This window comes from Canis lupus, chromosome 1, assembly GCF_003254725.2.
Source record: "Canis lupus dingo isolate Sandy chromosome 1, ASM325472v2, whole genome shotgun sequence".
NCBI lineage: Eukaryota > Metazoa > Chordata > Mammalia > Carnivora > Canidae > Canis > Canis lupus.
In genome coordinates this window covers 42,339,040-42,359,761 of record NC_064243.1, presented here as the reverse complement: position 1 = coordinate 42,359,761, position 20,722 = coordinate 42,339,040, and the positions used below count along the sequence as shown (strand labels likewise).

General features: G+C 41.8%; 1 protein-coding gene across 2 annotated transcripts in view; it reads right to left on the bottom strand.

Annotated features, from left to right (window-relative positions):
- Window positions 1-1,598: 1,598 nt before the first annotated feature.
- The window catches only part of ESR1 (estrogen receptor 1), a 277,475-nt gene continuing 258,351 nt past the window's right edge, over window positions 1,599-20,722 (bottom strand). For both annotated transcript variants that reach the window (XM_025422567.3, XM_035705951.2), the window contains exons 8-9: window positions 10,705-10,888; window positions 1,599-6,062 (exon numbers count right to left, since the gene is read on the bottom strand). In XM_025422567.3, the coding sequence (XP_025278352.1) occupies window positions 5,828-6,062; window positions 10,705-10,888 (419 nt within the window). In that variant the 3' untranslated portion in view covers window positions 1,599-5,827. The remainder of the gene's footprint in view (window positions 6,063-10,704; window positions 10,889-20,722) is intronic.

Genomic DNA, 20,722 nt, shown 5'->3' with positions numbered 1-20,722 from the left:
TAAAATCTTTTTTTTTAAATTAAAAGGTGCAAAGTTGTATAAGCCAAGAAGTATAACATTTTATTGTTGGGCTTATTCCATATAGATAGAATATATATCACAGTAATAATATAAAGGAGTGGGGAAAGAATGGAAGTCTCTTACAACAAAGATATTTATTTTATTTTGTCAGATTTAAGTGAGTATTAATCTGAAAAAAGACCATGGTAGGTTAAGATGCACACTAGAAGAGCAATCACTAAGAAAATTTAAAAATAGTAAAAAAAAAAAAAAAAGGTGTCCTAAAGATACTTATTCAAATAAAAAAAGGAGGGGCCAGTAAGGAGGAACACAGGAAAGAAAAAGATAAAAGACTTATACCAAAAATGGCAAATGTAAATCCAAACCTATCAATGATTCCATTAAATGTAAATGTTCACAAAGGGTGGTAACAAGTACAATTAGGGTAGCTATCCCCAGGATAGCTTCATAGGAGCAGGTCCTAGACCAGGTACTTTAGATAGTTTTCTCTTAGAATCCTCATAATAGCCCCATAGGGTGGGTAGTTCTCATTTCCACTTTAGGCAGGAGGAAACAAGGTAAAATAGGATTGAAGAACTTGCCCAGGGATGATAAAACAAGAAAACAGAAGAGCTTCTTGGTGTCAAAGTGACTCAGTGTGATAAACCTACACTCCTGTTAGTGAGGAAGTGAGTACAGACAGGCATGGGAGAGGACTCAGGGAGAGCAGAGCAGTGCTAGCCACTGTCCGTAAATGCTTCCTGTGTTAACCCCTGTGGTCTTCACAGCAACACTTCAAGGCAGGTGGTGCTATTATTTTCTCTTTTTATAGGCAAAGAAACTGAGGCATGGGGAAATTGCCTTGTGCAAGGTCACATGAGAAATGGTAGAATGAAGCTTCAAACTGAGTAATCTAGCTGTAGAGCCTGCGTTGCTGTATTCTGTTGCCTCTTAATTAGTCACATTAGTTTCCCTCAACTCATTCATTAAATTACAGAGAAAATGGGCAAGAGGTAGCTCTGAAAAGGGAGCAGCCATTGGACAACAGAAACCCTAGGGTGGAGTGGGGTGGGATGGGGTGGGTTGGGGAGGCAATGTACTGGTCATTCCTGCTTTAAGGTCATGATTAAAAAAAATTGGTTTTTGAGCAAATCATGTAAATTTCAGATTGTTCATTCCAATTTGCACTTCTTCATTCAGGAGTAATTGCTCTCAAGCTTCTTTCTTCTCCCCTACAGGGAATGGGATAAGGTTAGCCATTAGAAAGCTACTATTTTAAAGAACACCTCATATAATCTTCACAACCACTCTGTGAATTAGGTGTCACTGTAACCATCTTGTTGATGAGGAAGTGGAGGCTCTGACAAATTCATTGCCAAGGATCATAAACCTTGTATGTGGTAGAGCCGAGAAGTGAGGCCAGGTTGGCCTGCCTCAGATGTCCACACACTTCCTCCTGTGCCTGGGAGGAAGGAGCCTGGGAGGAAGATCATCAGAGTGATCTTCAGGATTCACTGCATCCCATCACCTTGATTTGAGGCAGTCAGTGGTAAGCCATTAGCAAGAAAATAAGTTTACAAAAAATAAGCCCATTATCATTCGTTTAATTTTTTATTTGAACATCAAATAGATTGAGAAAATTGTTTACAGGTGCTTGAGTATCCCACTGGATTCCTTACTTTTTAAAGGTGCAAAAGAGGTTTACAAGTGTGTTTCAGTAAACAAAGCAAGGCTGCAACAAAACAGAATCACATCAATAATAGTATGCATCAGCGAAAAGGCATATTAAACCATCAGACACGATTTGGCATGTAAGCCTTTTCCCATAAAACAAGAGCTCTACATTGAAGAATATGTTGTGCACAAAAAGCATTGTTTATAAGCTGTGAGAGAACATAAACTGGCATAATGTCACTTATTAATTCAAGTCTCTATGACCAATGACCTCTCTGTGAATGCAAAGGGGTCCACATCTCAGGCACCTGCTCATGGGGCTGTATGTTGTTTCCAGGGTACACAGCTTTGTACAAACACACTGAAGATGGGTTTGGAACATGGCAGCATTTACATATTTTAAAAATTCAGGCACATTTGGATGCAAAAAAAAAAAAAGAATAGAAATTTTTCTCAAATCTCTGAAAGACAGTGCAAAATTGAAGTGCCATAATAGAGGCAGCAGTTACTTAGAAAACAATTATAAACGACATAGAAAGAGGCCACACTCACTTTAATCCAAATGAAAAGGAGATGCAGTTAGAAAGAGAGAAATTACACTAGTAGTGAAAAGATGAATATTTGGGACCACAGTTTAATTCATTTGCTCCAGTTGAGAGTAAGTTTTCAGGGAGTTCACCTAGGAAGTGTGCAGTGTAATCTGGATCATCCTCCCAAGACTTGCACCACAGGGAAGCAGGATTGCCTCAGAAACTAGTATATGACTATCTGCCTTCCAAATAACTAGTTTCCCAAAGCAGATTTGCCTGTGAATATTAGATATTACTACAGTCGTAGTGATCATTCCCGGCATCCACAGTCCATCTCAGAGTGGGAAAGTATGAATAGGAAGGGATTTGAAATTGGTTTCTAAACCAACAGCCTAAATCAATGGCCATTTCAGTGTATAAGATTTTAATGCGAGAATACCTTAATGTGATCAAGAGTAAATTATCAGTAAGTCCCTTATTTGTTCAGTCCCCAAAAGGTATGGGATATGGCATGGTTAGATAGCCTTGCAAGGTTCATCGGAAAATCTAACCAATGACTGCCCTTCCTTAGGGGCTGGATTTTGCAACCTCTGTAGGGTCTTCTCTTTGGATGAACTAGCTTCTCTGATTGTTGCATGACAGCAATCCAGAATCGTTACCGCAAGCCGGGAGCTAGGCAATGGCCAAAAGAAACCCAGACCACTAGCTACTCCGTAGATTGTGCAGACACTTGTTCTTCCATAGAATTCCAGCTGCCATTTTAGAAATGCTTGTCATTTGTAGTTCACAGGGCACAAGTGGAATATGGAACTCTGGTTCATACTCCAGGTGCCAGAACTGATCTGCCTCAAAATATTTCAAGGCTCTTATTACTGTATTTCCCAGTCTTGAAATTCCTGAACCTACTTCCCCACCCTACCCTAACCCCCCAGGTTGATTACGTCTTTCAAAACTTAAATTGCCTCAGAGTGGGGGAGGGGGGCGGAATTCAACATGTTCCCTACCCCCAACAGCAGTATCAGCTGCTAAGTGTCAGCTGTCCATTAGTGGCACTTCAAATAAGAATAAAAAGAGATATCTAAAATTTGAATTTTGCTGTGCTAACATTCCAACTATCTGGTGTTCTCTGCCCATTTCAAATGTAGTAGTATCTTTAACATGAATACAAACACATTAGATGAATAATGCAAAACCCTCCACTTCATTATTGTTTGGATTTAGCTGGTATTACATCATCTATAGTACTAGAATTTTTTTGTCTGTTTTTATTTTTTTAAAAGAAAATCTAAGTATAAACATTAAAAAGAACCCACTGACCCATTAGGTACTGTCCAAAAATATTACTACTGATATTTTGGTAAAGCAAAATTAGCTGCCCTGAATAATTTTCCTTTGCAGGCATAATCTCTGCTACATAAGATTGTCTATCGTTCGATATCCAACAATAGGCATCTAGATTAGTGCTATTTTGTCTACTGTGGATATAAAAGTTGATATGAAATGTGATCTTCATTAAAATGAATAATCACCAGGCCCTAGGCATCAATGACTGCATACATGACAAGGTAGCTATACAAAAAAACTAAATATCTTTTGTTGATTTTGCACATTTAACCCAAATTAAATCCAGAACGGAATTACTACATTCAATTGTCTGATAAACAAGCATTGTAATTTCAAAAAAAATATATATTATACTATATAAGGTGCTTCTTAAACAAAACAACAACAAAAGAATTATGTTCTAAACATATTCTTACTGCAGATACACAATATTGCCCCTAAATTCAGATGCGCATATATAAAAAAAAAAAACAAAACTTTTTTTTGGCCCTCCCAGGCTCCCAGTCCTTTGGTGATCACTTACTAAGTAATCAAAAATGAAAGAAATCCATTTTTTGAAACAGGCATCCCAAGAGAAGCCCTAGAGGCTTGGCTGGGTTGTTCGCTAACCCATCACTTCTCAATGGGGTTTGAGTTATAGACAATGAGGTCACCAGAGGAAACCAAACTCACTGAGAAGAAAGATAAACCATAGATGATCTGGAGAAGGAAAGGCCTAGGGAAGGCTGCCCTGTGGCTGGAGTGAGTCTTTCTTGTTTAGCCTATAGGTCAAAGGATTCCTATAGCCCAATTCTAATCTCGCTCTCTTGGCATATGAAGTTTAATGAAATGAGCTTTGGGTAAAGTTTTTTCTCCAAGACCAAACCGTGGTTTTTGGATGAGCTCTAAACAACCAAGAGCAGGTAAAGTTTGACCAGATCCCAGGCAGCCTGAGTAGTGAGCCTCCTATCCTCACCCTCCAGCCTCACCTAACCACGTGCAGGGCCAGCTGTAGGAATGCAGCTGTCTTGTCTATTGCTGTTCCTTCCAATCATGGGGGCAAGAAGAGGAGGGCTGCCCATGGATCCCAGGGCTGCCCCACAGTGCACACAGGGCCTGCCAGGGCCACTCCTGTGTAAAGCTACAGCATGTGGCAGAGCCACCGTGAGCCTCTCAGTTTTAGTTTCCACCCTACTTTCCTCCTGTTCTCTAATATGTACAATAATTGTGCACGTTTACTATTTACCCAAGTGCCCTAGGGCTAACGATGTCACCAGGTACCCACTCATTTAAACTGCCCTTGGTCATATGCTGGGCACTATTACTAATTGACCTTCTGTGTCAGTTACACACCAGGAAGAACCAAGCAGAGCGCCCTCTGCTGGTAATTGTGAGACCACGCTAGAACAGGTTCTGAAGCTGATTTACAAGTCCTGCGGGGAAAGGGCTTTCTTTCATAAAATGAAAACAAAAAAACAAATGCCAAGAATTTATCCCTTAAAAGGAAACTGGTATATGTGGAGGTGACTTAACTGGGATCAACTTGCTGTTTTCCATAGATCCATGGGAAGCAAGAATTAACTGGAACCCATGACCTGTACATAGTGTTCTCAAAAACCAGTGGAAGAGCTTTCAGCAAATCTGAAGGTGCAGTGTATTAAGTTGACAGAGTTTTGACAATTAGGGGACCTTCCTTCTCTGTGGGCATCTTGTATTCCTATAGGGCAAATGAAGAGACAATCACTGCATATTCAGCTCCAGCCATGCAACAGAGCAAAAGCTTTAAGGTATTACTTTAATAAAATGTTACATTACTACAGGAATACAAGATGATGCCATAATGAACCCTTGACCTAGCTTTCTCCAAGTCAGCAAATTAAAGGGGCCACTTTCAAGTCTTTCCTGTGGCTTTTTCTTAGATTTGTTAAAAAGTGCTTCACAGAGATGAAATGTCCACTCTCCAGGTCTGGGTCTCAACAAGTAGCTTAAATGCACAGTCACCTGAGTCCCAGCTCATAGACTGAGTTCCATCATGAAAAGCTATAGAATCCTCATGCTTAGTATTATAGCAAAGGGAGAGAGAGAGTGAAAGAATTTAGCCCTGGAATCCCTTTGGCTGTTCCCAAAAGAAGGCGTGCCACTAAGAACTGAGCAAGCAAACAAATGGCCACTCATATTAGAAAGCCATGGTGGTGGATGCATGCTGGAGTGTGCGCAGGAGCAGAACTCTGCTATTGTGATACATGACGTGGGTAAAATGGTACAGGGATTCTCAGGACCTTGGGGTAGCCTGGGAGCTCTCAGACTGTGGTAGGGAAATTCCCTGCCTCCTCGGTGATATAATACGTTTGCAAGGAATGTGATGAAGTTGGGCCCGTGGTGGCCAGCTGGCTCTGGTTTGTCTCCTCCATGGGCACACCCCCACGGCTGGCTGGGGCGTGCAGGCGGTGGGCATCCAGCATCTCCAGCAGCAGGTCGTAGAGAGGCACCACATTCTTGCACTTCATGTTGTACAGATGCTCCATGCCTTTGTTACTGTGGGTGGGAAGACACACAGAGGGACCACTTTAGAGTAGCGCAAGCCCTAGAGCTGCTGCGACCCCTCAGCAGGGACCAAAGTAAGGGAAACTCCAAAGACACCTGTAGGCCAACCTATCTCCCTGTTTAAAGAGCCATTTCAGGATTTGCTATACAAGTGATTTCCTTCCACTGATTCCAATAAGGTTCTATTCCCCACTGTTAGCATTGTATCTAAAAAGAGAACAGAGGCCATATGGCCATGTAGGAGGGAGGTCTTTTTTTTTTTTTTTTTTTAAGTATAAAAGTGGTTCAAGAACTTCCCTTCCTTCAGACTTTCCCCAGTGTTTTCCATTTAATCAAAATAAAATCTGAATTTCTTTCCATGCTCTCAAGGTCTAACTGATGTGGCTTCTGCCGACCTCTCAGGGCTCCTCCTGCCTCTCTCTGCTACCTCATACTCTTTAGCCATGCTGGGGGAAAAAAAAAAAAAGAAACAAACAAAAACAGCTTTTTAAGAAAGAGCTTGAAGAAACTGGGCTCTTTACTACCAGATGCAAGTGTTTATACTTACTGTTCCTCTACTTGTGTGCTCTTTCCAGAGCCACATTCTCTGAAGGGCCTTTTGCTGCCACGGGTGGCAGTCACCTCAAGGTCCTGTGGTTTTTACCTGTCCTCTTGCATTTACTCTGTTTTCCTCCTGGCTCTAGGACAACCTGAAATTCCTCTCTGGATGAGTGCATGCTGGTTCTTGCCCCCAAGCACCCCTGGACCTGTGAGCCACACACGCACACGCACACACCAACATGCACCAGGCAAATTCCTGGAGACAGCGATCTGCCCAACCTGCCGGCCTCGACCCTCGCCATGTATGCAGTAGATGCTCAGAAAAATACGGGGCAAATGGACACAAGGAAATGTAGACAAATGTCATTTCTTCTTTTGACCACTGTCTTCCCCACCCCACCACCAATGGGAACAATACAGAACAACTCTTATCAAGCTTGAAATTTTTTAGAAAGAATCATGTATCATGAGTAGTCAGGACCAAGAGTATTATCCTGGAAAATATTTACATTTTTAATAGGGGAAAAGTCAGCCCAAGTTGGAGACATGCCAAGAAAACACAGCATCAAGCTATTCAGGTCTTACAACACCACAACCTAATTACATATCTAAGTGGTTTTTGTTTGTTTGTTTGTAATTTAAAATGCTGTTAATATTAAATGCTGGCTGGATCTCACACAGTCTTGCTCTTGCAACCTAACAAATCACATTTATAGTCACATGGAATCTGGTGTTAAGTTCTTTGAGTAACAACATATGGCTGGGTCAAACTTAATAAAACAGAGTTCTGTGATTTAGACTGGCTGTAACAAGGCACCAAAATATTATTTTGTGCATGGGTGCGCATGCGCACATGCACCCCAGGGAGAGAGAGAAAATGCTCAAAGCTTTCAACAGAATAGCAGTTTCTCTCCAGCTTTTCACACAAGTCAAACAGACTCTAGAGAGCTCTCTCGCTGCTGTTGCCCTTCACCACAGGTTGCCAATAAAACTACCAGAGCCCTATAAATTTAGTGCAGATATATTGGGGTATTAACTCAATAGGCTTGCTAATGCTGAAAGCAGTTGACGGATTTGAAAGTTCAGCAATTCCTACCAACAAATAAAAACCTTCATCTGCAATACGTGGTTTCTACGACATCTTTGAAAATTCCTAGCCCAGAGTAAAAGCTAACACAGCTCTTCAAGAGGAAGCTTACTCTCTAGCCAGGAAACTTGGTAGAGATTTGCTATTCTGACACGTTCCCTGCCTCCCTTTTTATATTCATAAAAACATACACATGGGAAAGGATTGGAAAGTGTCCTCTGAATGCAGTTATCTACCCTACCTGGCCAAGGTGAGTCCTCCGTTTGTGATACCAGATATGTAGGCAATCCCCTGAGCACAGAAACGACAATCACTCTCTCTCAAACTTTGCCAAGTGGAAATCACCAACTGGGAATTTTGAATTCATGGGGTAGGGAAACTACACAAATAACTTATTCATCCATTCACTCACATGTTCATTCACTCAGCAATAATGTTGTGAGCCTATGCGACATAGCAGAGGTCGTCATATGTAGGACTGTGAAGGGATAGAAAGAAAGAAACATACATTTATTTTCTCAAGAAGCTATCAATTTTCAAAGATCTCTCCAGAGAGGGTGGCTCATGGGACTTTGATGGGACAAGCTTCTTGACACCTGATGCATAATCTCAAGGTTTGAAAGTCCCTTCAAAATTAAGCCAACCCTCCAGACACCACAGCCCTTCCCTCACAGCCACTAAGAAAAGAAATTTCGTTTTCATTCCTAGGGTCTGGGTGTAAACCCAAGGTCATACAGACTTCATCATGCATGGGTATCTGATCCCTAGTATCATCACTTCACCTCATTTTTATCGCCTTTTTGGAGTAAATAATCTTTTCTTTCTCCTTTTTCTCCACTTTCTTTTTAAAATTTTTTTTATTGGAGTTCTATTTGCCAACATATAGCATAACACCCAGTGCTCATCCCGCCAAGTGCCCCCCTCAGTGCTCATCACCCAGTCACCCTCCCCCCCCCACCTCCCCTTCCACTACCCCTTGTTCATTTCCCAGAGTTAGGAGTCTTTCATGTTCTGTCCCCCTCACTGATATTTTCACTCATTTTCTCTCCTTTCCCTTTATTCCCTTTCATTAATTTTTATTTTATTTTATTTTATTTTATTTTTTTAAAGGATTGTTCTTTTTTTTTAATTTTTATTTACTTATGATAGTCACAGAGAGAGAGAGAGAGAGGCAGAGACACAGGCCGAGGGAGAAGCAGACTCCATGCACCGGGAGCCCGACGCGGGATTCGATCCCGGGTCTCCAGGATCGTGCCCTGGGCCAAAGGCAGGCGCCAAATCGCTGCGCCACCCAGGGATCCCTCATTAATTTTTATATTCCCCAAATGAATGAGACCATATAATGTTTGTCCTTCTCCGACTGACTTACTGCACTCAGCATAATACCCCCCAGTTCCATCCACATTGAAGCAAATGGTGGGTATTTGTCATTTCTAATGGCTGAGGAATATTCTACTTTCTTTATCTGTGCCCCGCAGGCTGAGTTCAGCCCTGGGCCAGCCACATTACATGACTGTTTGAAGTGGAGATGAGACCATTTTCTCCTTTTGGCACAGAAAGGCCCCGTTTCCTTTGCTAATACCCTTCCTTAACTCCTATACAAAATATTTATCGAGTAGTTATTATAAGCCAAGCCCTACTCAGTGGTACCGGGTACACAGATTATCCAAGATGGGTTGTGGTCACTGCCTCAGAGAGTTTATGGTCTAATTGGGTAGTGAGAAAAATAAAATGGGGCAGCAATCAGGAAGAACAGAATGCAAATCCCAACTGGATTAAGGATCAGGAGATGCTTCCTGAAAAGAATATCTAAGCCAAGATGGATTAGTTTACTGTTGACAAAAATGCATTCCTCAGGCCACATGCCCCTGATCTTGACTTTAGCCCTCATAGTGTGACTTGTTGGCCAGTCAATGTGACTTAACTCAGAGATTAAAATGTACTTGCCCTTACAGGCTTGCTTTCTTGTACCTCTGCCATCACTATGAGAAGAGTATGTCCCAGTTAACCTGCGGGGGCGAGGAGGATAAAAAACACATGGCGCAGAGTCACCTGGCCAACCTGCAGGCCTGTGGGTTGCATCTCCCAGATGAGCCTGGGAGCAGCATCTCCCAGATGAACCTGGGCTCCATCAGCTGTCCCACAGATGTGGGAGTGAACCCAGGTGGGATGAACAGAGCTGCCAGCCAATCTGCATCCTGCTCATGACTCAAAGAACAATCATTTATGGCCAGAGCTCAGATCTCAGGAAGCTCTAGGGACTAGAGCACAGAAGTTCTATAAGCAAAATGAAGGGACTTATAGTTTAAAGGAATAGGAAGCTAATTCAGGGTCTTAAATAAAGGAATGACATGAGCAGATGTGGTATTAGATGGTCACTCTGGCTCTGGTGTGGAGAATGCATTAGAAGAGGTCAAGACTGAAGACAGGGAGGTGTGTTAGGTGGTCACTGCAGGAATCCAGAAGGAAATGGTGGCATGGATGAGGGGAGAGGAAATGAGGGGTGGCAAGAAGGGATCGGAGAGGAATGGAAACTGGACTGGAGGAACCAGTGTTGACTGAGAGGCTTAGGGACAGAAGTTCTCTCAGGGCTTCTACGTGTCTCTGACGGGAGTATGAAGTAGAAACCTTAACAGCTGCACCCAGTGCCTTCAGAGGATAAATGTCTTGCCTTGATCTAGGACAAAGTGAGTGGCCAAACGTCGCCATCCTCCCTCAACCTGCACACTGTGCACCTCTGCCCTGGTGGGACCTTGTTGTGCGGGCTTCAGACTGAGTGCAAATGGCACCTCCTTTCTGTAAGCTCTCTAACTAACGCCTGCCCCATGCCCTAGACTGATCTCATTCCTCCCTCCTCTGGCCTCCCCACAGCATTTATACACATGCCAGGAACTGTGCCAAGTGTGCTGTCTGCATTCAGGCCTCAGCACATTCTGGCCCATCTGTAACATGCTTGAGGGCTGGCGTTCATTATAGTGCTCCAGTGGGAACCCAAGACCGCCTCACCTCATGTGCCTGATGTGGGAGAGGATGAGGAGGAGCTGGGCCAGACGCCGGTGCTGCTGCTGCAGAGTGAGGCCTGCTTTGGCCATCAGATGGATCAAGGTGTCTGTGATCTTGTCTAAGATACGGTGGATATGGTCCTTCTCTTCCAGAGACTTCAGGGTGCTGGACAGAAATGTGTACACTCCTGAATGTGCAAGGAGACAATGAGAGAAATTCAAAGAGGATGAGGTCTAGAGATTCGCAGCATCCTTGGGCTATGCCACCCAGCCAGGATCTCCTCCCACCCCCTGCACAGCAATGGGGAAGCTTGGGACCCATTTGACCTAAGCAGCTCTACAAAATTCTCAATATACATGTCTGAGAGCGCTGAGGAACTCATTTGGCCTCCTGTGTTTGAGCCAATTTTTAGGATTTGACTGAAGATTCCCAGGAAGGGCGCTGTCAGCCTGGGGCTACCCCCTCTCTGCCAGGTCTGACACCCACACAAACTAGCCCATCCATGCTGACCAACCCTGCAAGAGAGGCATTACTATTTCTTTTCTCATGAGGAAACTGAAGGGCAGAGAGATGCATTAACTTGCTAATAAAAGTCCTCAGGACAAAGCAGAGCTGGGAAAGAAGCCCCACGTGCTGACTCCACATGTGGTCATGATCATGGAGTCTCTCAGGAGACATATGACACTTGGTAAGATGCACAGGGAGTGAGGATGACTTGCAAAGGGATTGACAAGTCATTTTTCCAGGGAGGATCTAATGTGCTGTTACGTTTCAGGTCAGGCGTAGGGCATTTTCATCCTCAGCTGAAAGGTTTATGAGGGAGGGGGTAGAGAGGCCCCTGGGAACTGCTGTTTTTCACTGCCAGGCATGTTTGGTTCAGTGGCGGTTTTTTTCTCCCACTCTTGCCTTTCTTCTGGTAATCGACCTACTTCCTGGGCCATGAGCAGACTCAGGACAGAAATTAGACAATCAAGTCACTCGATTCTTTGGGACAGTATTAACCCTGGGCTAGACAATCAGAGCTTTTCTGGGACTGTATATGGAAGTTGTAAGAAATTCTTCCCTCTAGGTTGCTGAGTTTGGAGGGTGAGAGTATGGGACCTTCTAGTAGCGGCCTCTTCCCTGCTCACAGGCTGCTCCACCTGCAGAATTCAGCCGAGCCACGGTAAGCAGAGGGTGCTAGGTACATGGTAGTGGGGCACAGGGGGGACGTCTGGATCCAGCAACAAGGTCCTACTCTTACATTGTTTTCCTTTGACCTTGGAACTTTCACAGTATCCTTTCTAACACACATGAATCCAAAAATTCCTTTTACTTAAGAAAGTGTGAGTTGGGTTTCTGTCACTTATAACTAAAAGAATCTGACTTTTTTTTTTTTTTTTTGAATCTGACTATTTGACTGAGTTGTGAACTCAGCCCGAGGACCAGAGGAAGCTGAGTGATAAAGAGGTGGGAGGGTGCATTAGTCTTGTCTTGGGACCACAAGGGTGGATTTCCTATCAAGTGAACACTCCAGAAATAAGCTCCATTCTGCCTAATTATACCATCTTCTAGGGAGCAGATGATGCTGTATTTTTCTCCAGATGAGAAAAATACATGTATTCAGCAATATTTTTTTCAGTCTTGCCTTTATTCAGCCCACTGGCCCTCTGCTTTTTTTTTTAATAAATTTATTTTTTATTGCTGTTCAATTTGCCAACATATAGAATAACACCCAGTGCTCATCCCATCAAGTGCCCACCTCAGTGCCCGTCACCCAGTCACCCCCAACCCCCACCCACACCCCCCCTTCCACCACCCCTATCGTTTGTTTCCCAGAGTTAGGAGTCTCTCATGTTCTGTCTCCCTTTCTGATATTTCCCACTCATTTTTTCTCCTTTCCCCTTTATTCTCTTTCACTATTTTTTATATTCCCCAAATGAATGAAACCATGTAATGTTTGTCCTTCTCCGATTGACTTAATTCACTCAGCATAATACCCTCCAGTTCCATCCACGTTGAAGCAAATGGTGGGTATTTGTCGTTTCTAATGGCTGAGTAATATTCCATTGTATACATAAACCACATCTTCTTTATCCATTCATCTGTCGATGGACACCGAGGCTCCTTCCACAGTTTGGCTATTGTGGACATTGCTTAACATCAGGGTGCAGGTGTCCTGGCGTTTCACTGCATCTGTATCTTTGGGGTAAATCCCCAGCAGTGCAATTGCTGGGTTGTAGGGCAGGTCTATTTTTAACTCTTTGAGGAACCTCCACACAGTTTTCCAGAGTGGCTGCACCAGTTCACATTCCCACCAACAGTGTAAGAGGGTTCCCTTTTCTCCGCATCCTCTCCAACATTTGTTGTTTCCTGCCTTGTTAATTTTCCCCATTCTCACTGGTGTGAGGTGGTATCTCATTGTGGTTCTGATTTGTATTTCCCTGATGGCAAGTGATGCAGAGCATTTTCTCATATGCATGTTGGCCATGTCTATGTCTTCCTCTGTGAGATTTCTGTTCATGTCTTTTGCCCATTTCATGATTGGATTGTTTGTTTCTTTGCTGTTGAGTTGAATAAGTTCTTTGTAGATCTTGGAAACTAGCCCTTTATCTGATACATCATTTGCAAATATCTTCTCCCATTCTGTAGGTTGTCTTTGAGTTTTGTTGACTGTATCCTTTGCTGTGCAAAAGCTTCTTATCTTGATGAAGTCCCAATAGTTCATTTTTGCTTTTGTTTCTTTTGCCTTCGTGGATGTATCTTGCAAGAAGTTACTGTGGCCGAGTTCAAAAAGGGTGTTGCCTGTGTTCTCCTCTAGGATTTTGATGGAATCTTGTCTCACATTTAGATCTTTCATCCATTTTGAGTTTATCTTTGTGTATGGTGCAAGAGAGTGGTCTAGTTTCATTCTTCTGCATGTGGCTGTCCAATTTTCCCAGCACCATTTATTGAAGAGACTGTCCTTTTTCCAGTGGATAGTCTTTCCTCCTTTGTTGAATAGTAGTTGACCATAAAGTTGAGGGTCCACTTCTGGATTCTCTATTCTGTTCCATTGATCTGTGTGTCTGTTTTTGTCACTGGCCCTCTCCTAAAGAGACTTCTCCCTCCCCTCCGGTTCCTCACTGGTACCTTCAAGTTAAGGCCCCCAAGTCTATTAATCCCTGCCCCTGTACTGGTAATGTGGTGACAAGTTACTGCTCGCACTGCACCCATAGGCTGGAGATGGAGAAAGCACCTCCACAGTGGAATCCATAGTAAATAGAGTTGTAACTGCCCAGAATGGAAAATAGCTTAGCTTTAAAACAAATACAACAACAACAACAACAAAACCAGGATGGTCAAGTCCTGGCTTACATGCAGTTGAATAGAATAATGTAGCTTTTGGTACCCAGAGGCACTTCAATCCAAAGAAAACAGACCACAGAATGAGTAAGCAACAGACAAGCAGTGAAGTAAGAAATTGTTGGATTCCTTCACTTATGTTCCATGTGAACTGTTGATAGAGAATGAATGTGTCCATCAGAAAAATGGGCAACTGTCCAGGGGCCTTGGGGTCAGCCTTGAGACAATGGATAGCAGGAGAGTGGTGCACCAGAGGGCTGGAGGTCAGGAGCCCCTCTGAGCCCCTCTGGCCCTACCTCTAACTTCCCCCTCTGTCATCACACCCATTCTAGCCTCACATGTCCCCGAGGCCCTGAATCTGGATTGATATTCTGGGAACCTACCCAGGCCACAGAACCGACTTAATCCAACTTGGATGATGCGTTTTCTACCAATTTCCGTTTTTGTCACCACCGGGGATGCTGGCCTCCTTCACCAGTAATCCCGTTCTGCTTCAAGGGAACTGTGGATTCAAGGAGCCTGCAAGCTTTGAGGTGACACCCAGCCACACTTGCTCTTCCTCCTTGTGTGTTCAAGGATGGAGCACACTGGGCTAGGATCTCAGACATCTTGAGGGCCAGTTGGCAGCATGCTCTCTCCAGTGAAGGTAAAGAGCCTTGGCACCCAGATGGCAGGAGGCAAAGTTTTCTCGGGCTTCTGGGCTCCTGCCTTCTTCCATGTGCACACATGGATTCCTTCCTATGGATGCTTTCATTAAGGACCTACTGTGTGTGTGCACTGTGTGACTTAATAGGGATCCTCTTGCTCAAGCCTTATCTGAAGTGTTGATGTTTTAAGTGCAGATATTGCCGGTGGGGAAAGAATTTTCTTAACACTGACTCTGGGGCTTCAGGCCTTCTCAGAACAGGCCTGTTTCTCTAGTCCTGTTTTGGCACCAATACAGCTTATCATTTCATCCTTGTCAGCAGATGCTTCCTAGCTATGCAAATATACTCTGAAAAAAAATATGGTCCTGTTGAAATGCCAATAATTGACAACAGTAGCCATCATCAGCTTTTTGGGTTTTTCTGGCAAAATGTGGTCTGAGTTTGCTGCCTTTTGCCCCTAAGGGCATGCTTGAGAGAAACAGCAGAACTCCAAATTCCCAGAATGCTTCACATGGTCCGGCAAATGCAAAATTGAGATGCTGGTAATTTCCATATCCCAGGTGGTCTCTGCCACCCTGGACGGCTGTACCACTGTACCCAGCAGCACAGAGCCAGTGATCAGACAGTGGCCTTCAGAAATATTCTTGCAATAAGGCTGGCTTTGCAACTCTCAAAGCTGCTCCAAATCTCCAAGATGGAAAAAAACAAAAACAATCTGGATGTCATTATCCAGTCTTTAAGTGTTATTAGCAAATCTGAGCTTGTACATATTCTGAATCTTGGCCAACGCTGGAAGATGCAGGAAGAGTATATGTAGAAATCTGGTGGCAGAAAAGAATGGAGAGCGAAACCACAAGGACCCCCCATAAAAGAGATCTCAATTCAGTCTTTCTCACCCTCTTGCTCTCACCGACTCTGGATTCTACTCTCTCTCTCTGCTCTCATTCTACTTGGATCCTCTCACTCTTCCTTCTTCCTTTTCTCTCTCCACTTCGCAGGAACCTCTGCATAGACTCTGTCACTCTTCCAGATAATGGAGTCTTCCAGAAGTAGGAGCAATGTAGGTGTGGACACTGAGGATGTGGATGCATGTGGCTGTGGCCAGAAGGAAGCACTAGCATAACCAACCACTGACCTGCACTGGTGGGCACACCTAGCTGTTCCTAAAGAAATGAGAAGTGATGAGGCCCACAGCTCAGCAGATGCTTCAGGACAAATTCTTCAAGCAAGGACACATGTTTTCTTCTCCAAAACAAAGAACATGCCAGTGGAACTGGAGATAATCCTTCAGTATATGGCAGCTTGACCAAATTAAAAAAAAAAAGACTCAAAAGGAAGTGGTAGCAAAGAAAACTCCTCAAAGTCCATAGTGGTAAGTAGTCTGGGCCAGCAAGCATGACACTCCACTGGCAATAAAATAAAAAGGACTTCTCTGTTCACCCAGTGATTAATCTGCAGGTCAGCCTCTAGGCCTTTAACCTGAAAGTAAGCAAGAAGCATGTCTGCTCAGAAGTGCCTTCGAGACCAACAGTGTGGAAAGTGCTTCATTTGTCTTGTGCTTCACCTATGACTGCAGTTCTTCCTGGGGCTCGTGTTGTCACTTGTGGGGTGCTGGTTGTTACAGACATTTAGTGATAGAACCTGTGGGATGTCCTACAAGGCGTGGGACCATTCCACATGACGAAGGATTTTTTTCCTTGAACGTGCTAATGAATTAACCCTACTACAAATCAAAATTTTGTAGTGAAAAGTTTTTTGAAGACTGTAGACAAAACATCTAGTATGCAGCTTGGTTATAGAAAGGGGAGCTTAAATGGAATACCTTTTCTCAAAAGCATTCAATAATTTACTCACTTCATGCAGCCAATTGAATGTATTACATACACTTGCCAGCTATACATTGAGGTGAGATGGATTTTAGTGCAGGTGTACAGGTACTACAGAAGCAATGTGACTGGTTGCAGTCAATATATAGAACAGATTTAAGAGTCCTCTAAACAAAATTAGAAGCAACTATTATAAAACAGAAGACATCAATGAAATATTGTGTTATTGCCCCTATGTGTTTTAAAATAATTTTGTGGCATAATTAGAAATCCATTTTGTGAAAAGTACATACTAAAATTATTTTGGGGTTCTTGTCTTCTGTGCTGGACTGACATTGTCTCCCTTAGGTTTCCCACAGACTTCTTGATCATATCTTACATGTATTACTATTTCCTCTTCCGATTCATCATCTCATCTCCATTGCATCCAAAGGATATAGCCTCCCAAGGCTTTTTAAGTTCTGTACACTTAATATTTGTCTTGAAATTCACGAGCTTTTAAGATAGGTTATGTGTTTGTATAAGAGATTCACTTAAGATATGAGGACATACACAGACCAAAAGAGAAGAGATGAAAAAAGATATTCCATGCAAATAGAAATGAAAAGAAAGTGAGTGTATCACTTGTTATAGGAAATACAGACTTTAAAATAAAAACTTTAACAAAAGACAAAGGGCATTACATGACAATAAAAGGGTTAATCCAACAAAAGAATATAACATTTATATATATTTATGCCTCAAAAAGGAGGGTCAAAATATATACAGCAAATATTAACAGACCTAAGGAAGGAATACAATAATAGTAGGGGAGTTACCAACCCACTTACATCAATGGATAGATCATCCAGACAGAAAATTAGTAAGGAAACACCAGTCTTAAATGACACGTTAGACCACATGGATGGAATGCTCTGAATACATCCATGGATTCAGAGCATTCCATCCATGAGCAGCAGAATACCCATTCTTTTTTTTTTTAATAATAAATTTATTTTTTATTGTTGTTCAATTTGCCAACATACAGAATAACACCCAGTGCTCATCCCGTCAAGTGCCCCCCTCAGTGCCCACCACCCAGTCACCTCCACCCCCCGCCCTCCTCCCCTTCCACCACCCCTAGTTCGTTTCCCAGAGTTAGGAGTCTTCCATGTTCTGTCTCCCTTTCTGATATTTCCTACCCATTTCTTCTCCCTTCCCCTCTATTCCCTTTCACTATTATTTATATTCCCCAAATGAATGAGACCATATAATGTTTGTGCTTCTCCGATTGACTTATTTCACTCAGCATAATACCCTCCAGTTCCATCCACGTCAAAGCAAATGGTGGGTATTTGTCATTTGTAATGGCTGAGTAATATTCCATTGTATACATAAACCACATCTTCTTTATCCATTCATCTTTCGATGGACACCGAGGCTCCTTCCACAGTTTAGCTATTGTGGACATTGCTGCTAGAAACCAGGATACCCATTCTTAAGTGCACATGGAATATTCTCCAAGACAGATCACTTTTTAGGCTGCAGGACAAGTCTCAGTAAACTTTAGAAGACTGACATCACATCAAGCATCTTTTCTGATCACAATGGTACAAAATTAGAAATGCAGGACATGAAGAAAACTGGAAATATCACAAATACATGGAGATTAAACAACATGCTACTAAAGAACTAATGTGTCGATGAAGAAAGAAAATACCTTGAGATGAATGAAAATGGAAATACAATGGTTCAAAATCTCTGGGATGCAGCAAAAGCTGTTCTAAGAAAGACGTTCATAGCAATACAGGCCTACCTCAAGAAATAAGAAAAATTTCCGATGAGTAATCTAACTTCATACTTAAAGGAACTAGGAAAAAGAACCAATGTTAGTAAGAGGAAAGAATTAAGCAGAAGAATTAAGAATTAAGCATTTATTCAGAGCAGAATAAATGAAATAAAGACAAACAAACAATAAAAAAGACCAATGAAAGTAAGGGCTGCTTCTTTCAAAAGATAAACAAAACTGACAAACCTCTAGCTAAATTCACCAAAAAAAGCGGGGGTGGGGGGTGGGGCACAAATAAGTGAAATCAGAAATGGAAGACAAATTACCACTGATGCTACAGAAATACAAAGGATCATAAGACATGGCTATGAATAATTATGTGCCAAAAATTGAACTATCTAGAAAAAGATAGATAAATTCCTAGAAACATAAAATCTTCCAAGATTAAATCATGAACAAATAGAAAATCTGAATAGACCAATTACTAGTAAGGAGATTGAATCAGTAATCAAAAAACTCCCAAAAAACAAACACCCAGGAGATTTCACTGGTGAATTCTACCAAACATCCAAATATTTAATACCTATCCTTCTCAAAATCTTCCAAAATATTGAAGAGGAAGGAATGCCTCCAAACTCATTTTATGAGGCCAGCTTTACCCTGATACCAAAACCAAAGACATCACACACACAAAAAAATTGTAGGCCAATATCCCTGATGAACAGAGATGCAAAATCATCAACAAAATATTACCAAACCAAATTCAATAATAATTAAAAGGATTATCCACCACGATAAAGTGGAATTTATTCCAGGGATGCAATGATGATTTAATACCTGCAAATCAATCAATGTGATATACCACATTAACAAAATGAAGAATAAAAATCATATCATCTCAATAGATGCAGAAAAAACATTTGTCAAAATTTAAAATCCATTTATGATTAAAAAAAAAACTACCAACAAAGTGGGTATAGAGGGAAAGTACCTCAACATAATAAAGGACATATGACAAACCCACAGGTAACATCATACTCAACAATGAAAAGGTGAAAGCTTTTTCTCTAAGATCAGAAACAAGACGAGAATGCCCACTCTTGCTACTTTTGGCAATATGGTATTAGAATTCTAGCCATAATAATTACACAAGAAACAGAAATAAAAGGCATCTAAATTGGAAGGGAGAAGTAAAACTGTCACTATTTGCAGACAACTTGACACTATATATATAAAACACTATGGGCAGCCCGGGTGGCTAAGCGGTTTAGCGCCGGCTTCCGCCCAGGGTGTGATCCTGGAGACCAGGGATCAAGTCCCATGTCAGGCTCCCTGCATGGAGCCTGCTTCTCCCTCTGCCTGTGTCTCTCTGTCTCTCTCATAAATAAATAAAAACTTAAAAAAAGAAAAACACACTAAAATCTCCACCAAAAAACTGTTAGAACTAATAAATGAATTCAGTAAAGATGCAGAATCAAAAATCAATATCCCGAAATCTGTTATGCTTCTATATGAAACCATCAGAAAAAAAAAAATTAAGAAAGCACTCCTGTTTACAATTGCTCCAAAAAGAAAAAAAATTCCTAGGAATAAACTTCCTAGGAAGTTTAACCAAGGAGATGAAAGACCAATAGTCTGAAAACTGTAAGATACCAACAAAAGAAACTGAAAAAGACACAAATCAATCAAATGATATCCATGCTCATGGATGGTAAAAGTTAGTATTGTCAAAATGTCCATGCTATCCAAAGCAATCTACAGATTCATTGTAATCTCTACCAAAATCCCAATGGCATTTTGCACAGAACTGGAACAAATAATTTTAAACTTTGCATGAAACCACAAAAGACCTTAAATAGCCAAAGCAATCTTGAGAAAGATTTCAAGGTTCAATCCTGATTTCAAACTATACTACAAAGCTATAGAAATCAAAACAGTATGGTACAGCTTAAAAACAGACACATAGCTCAGTGGAACAGAACAGAGAGTCTAGAAATAAAGACATGCATACATATTCAATTATTTTATAACAAAGTAGCCAAGAATATACCATGGGGAAAGTCTTTTCAATAAATGGTGTTGAGAAAACTGGACAGCCACATGCAAAAACTAGACTACTATCTTATAGTATCATGCACAAAAATTAATTCAAAATGGATGGAATATTTGAATGTAAGATCTCAAACCATAAACCTAAAGGAAACTCCTTGACATCATCACTCTGTGATGATTTTTTTTTTTAAGTTTGACTCTAAAAGCAAAAGCAGTAGAAGCAAGTATCAACAAGTGGGACCCATATCAAACTAAAAGGCTTCAGCCCAGCAAAGAAAACTATCAACAAGCTATGAAAAAAAGCCTATTTAATGGGAGATAATATCTACACACCAATATCTAATAAGGGGTTAATATCCAAAATATATGAAGAGCTCAACTTAAAATGAACAATTTGGTAAGAA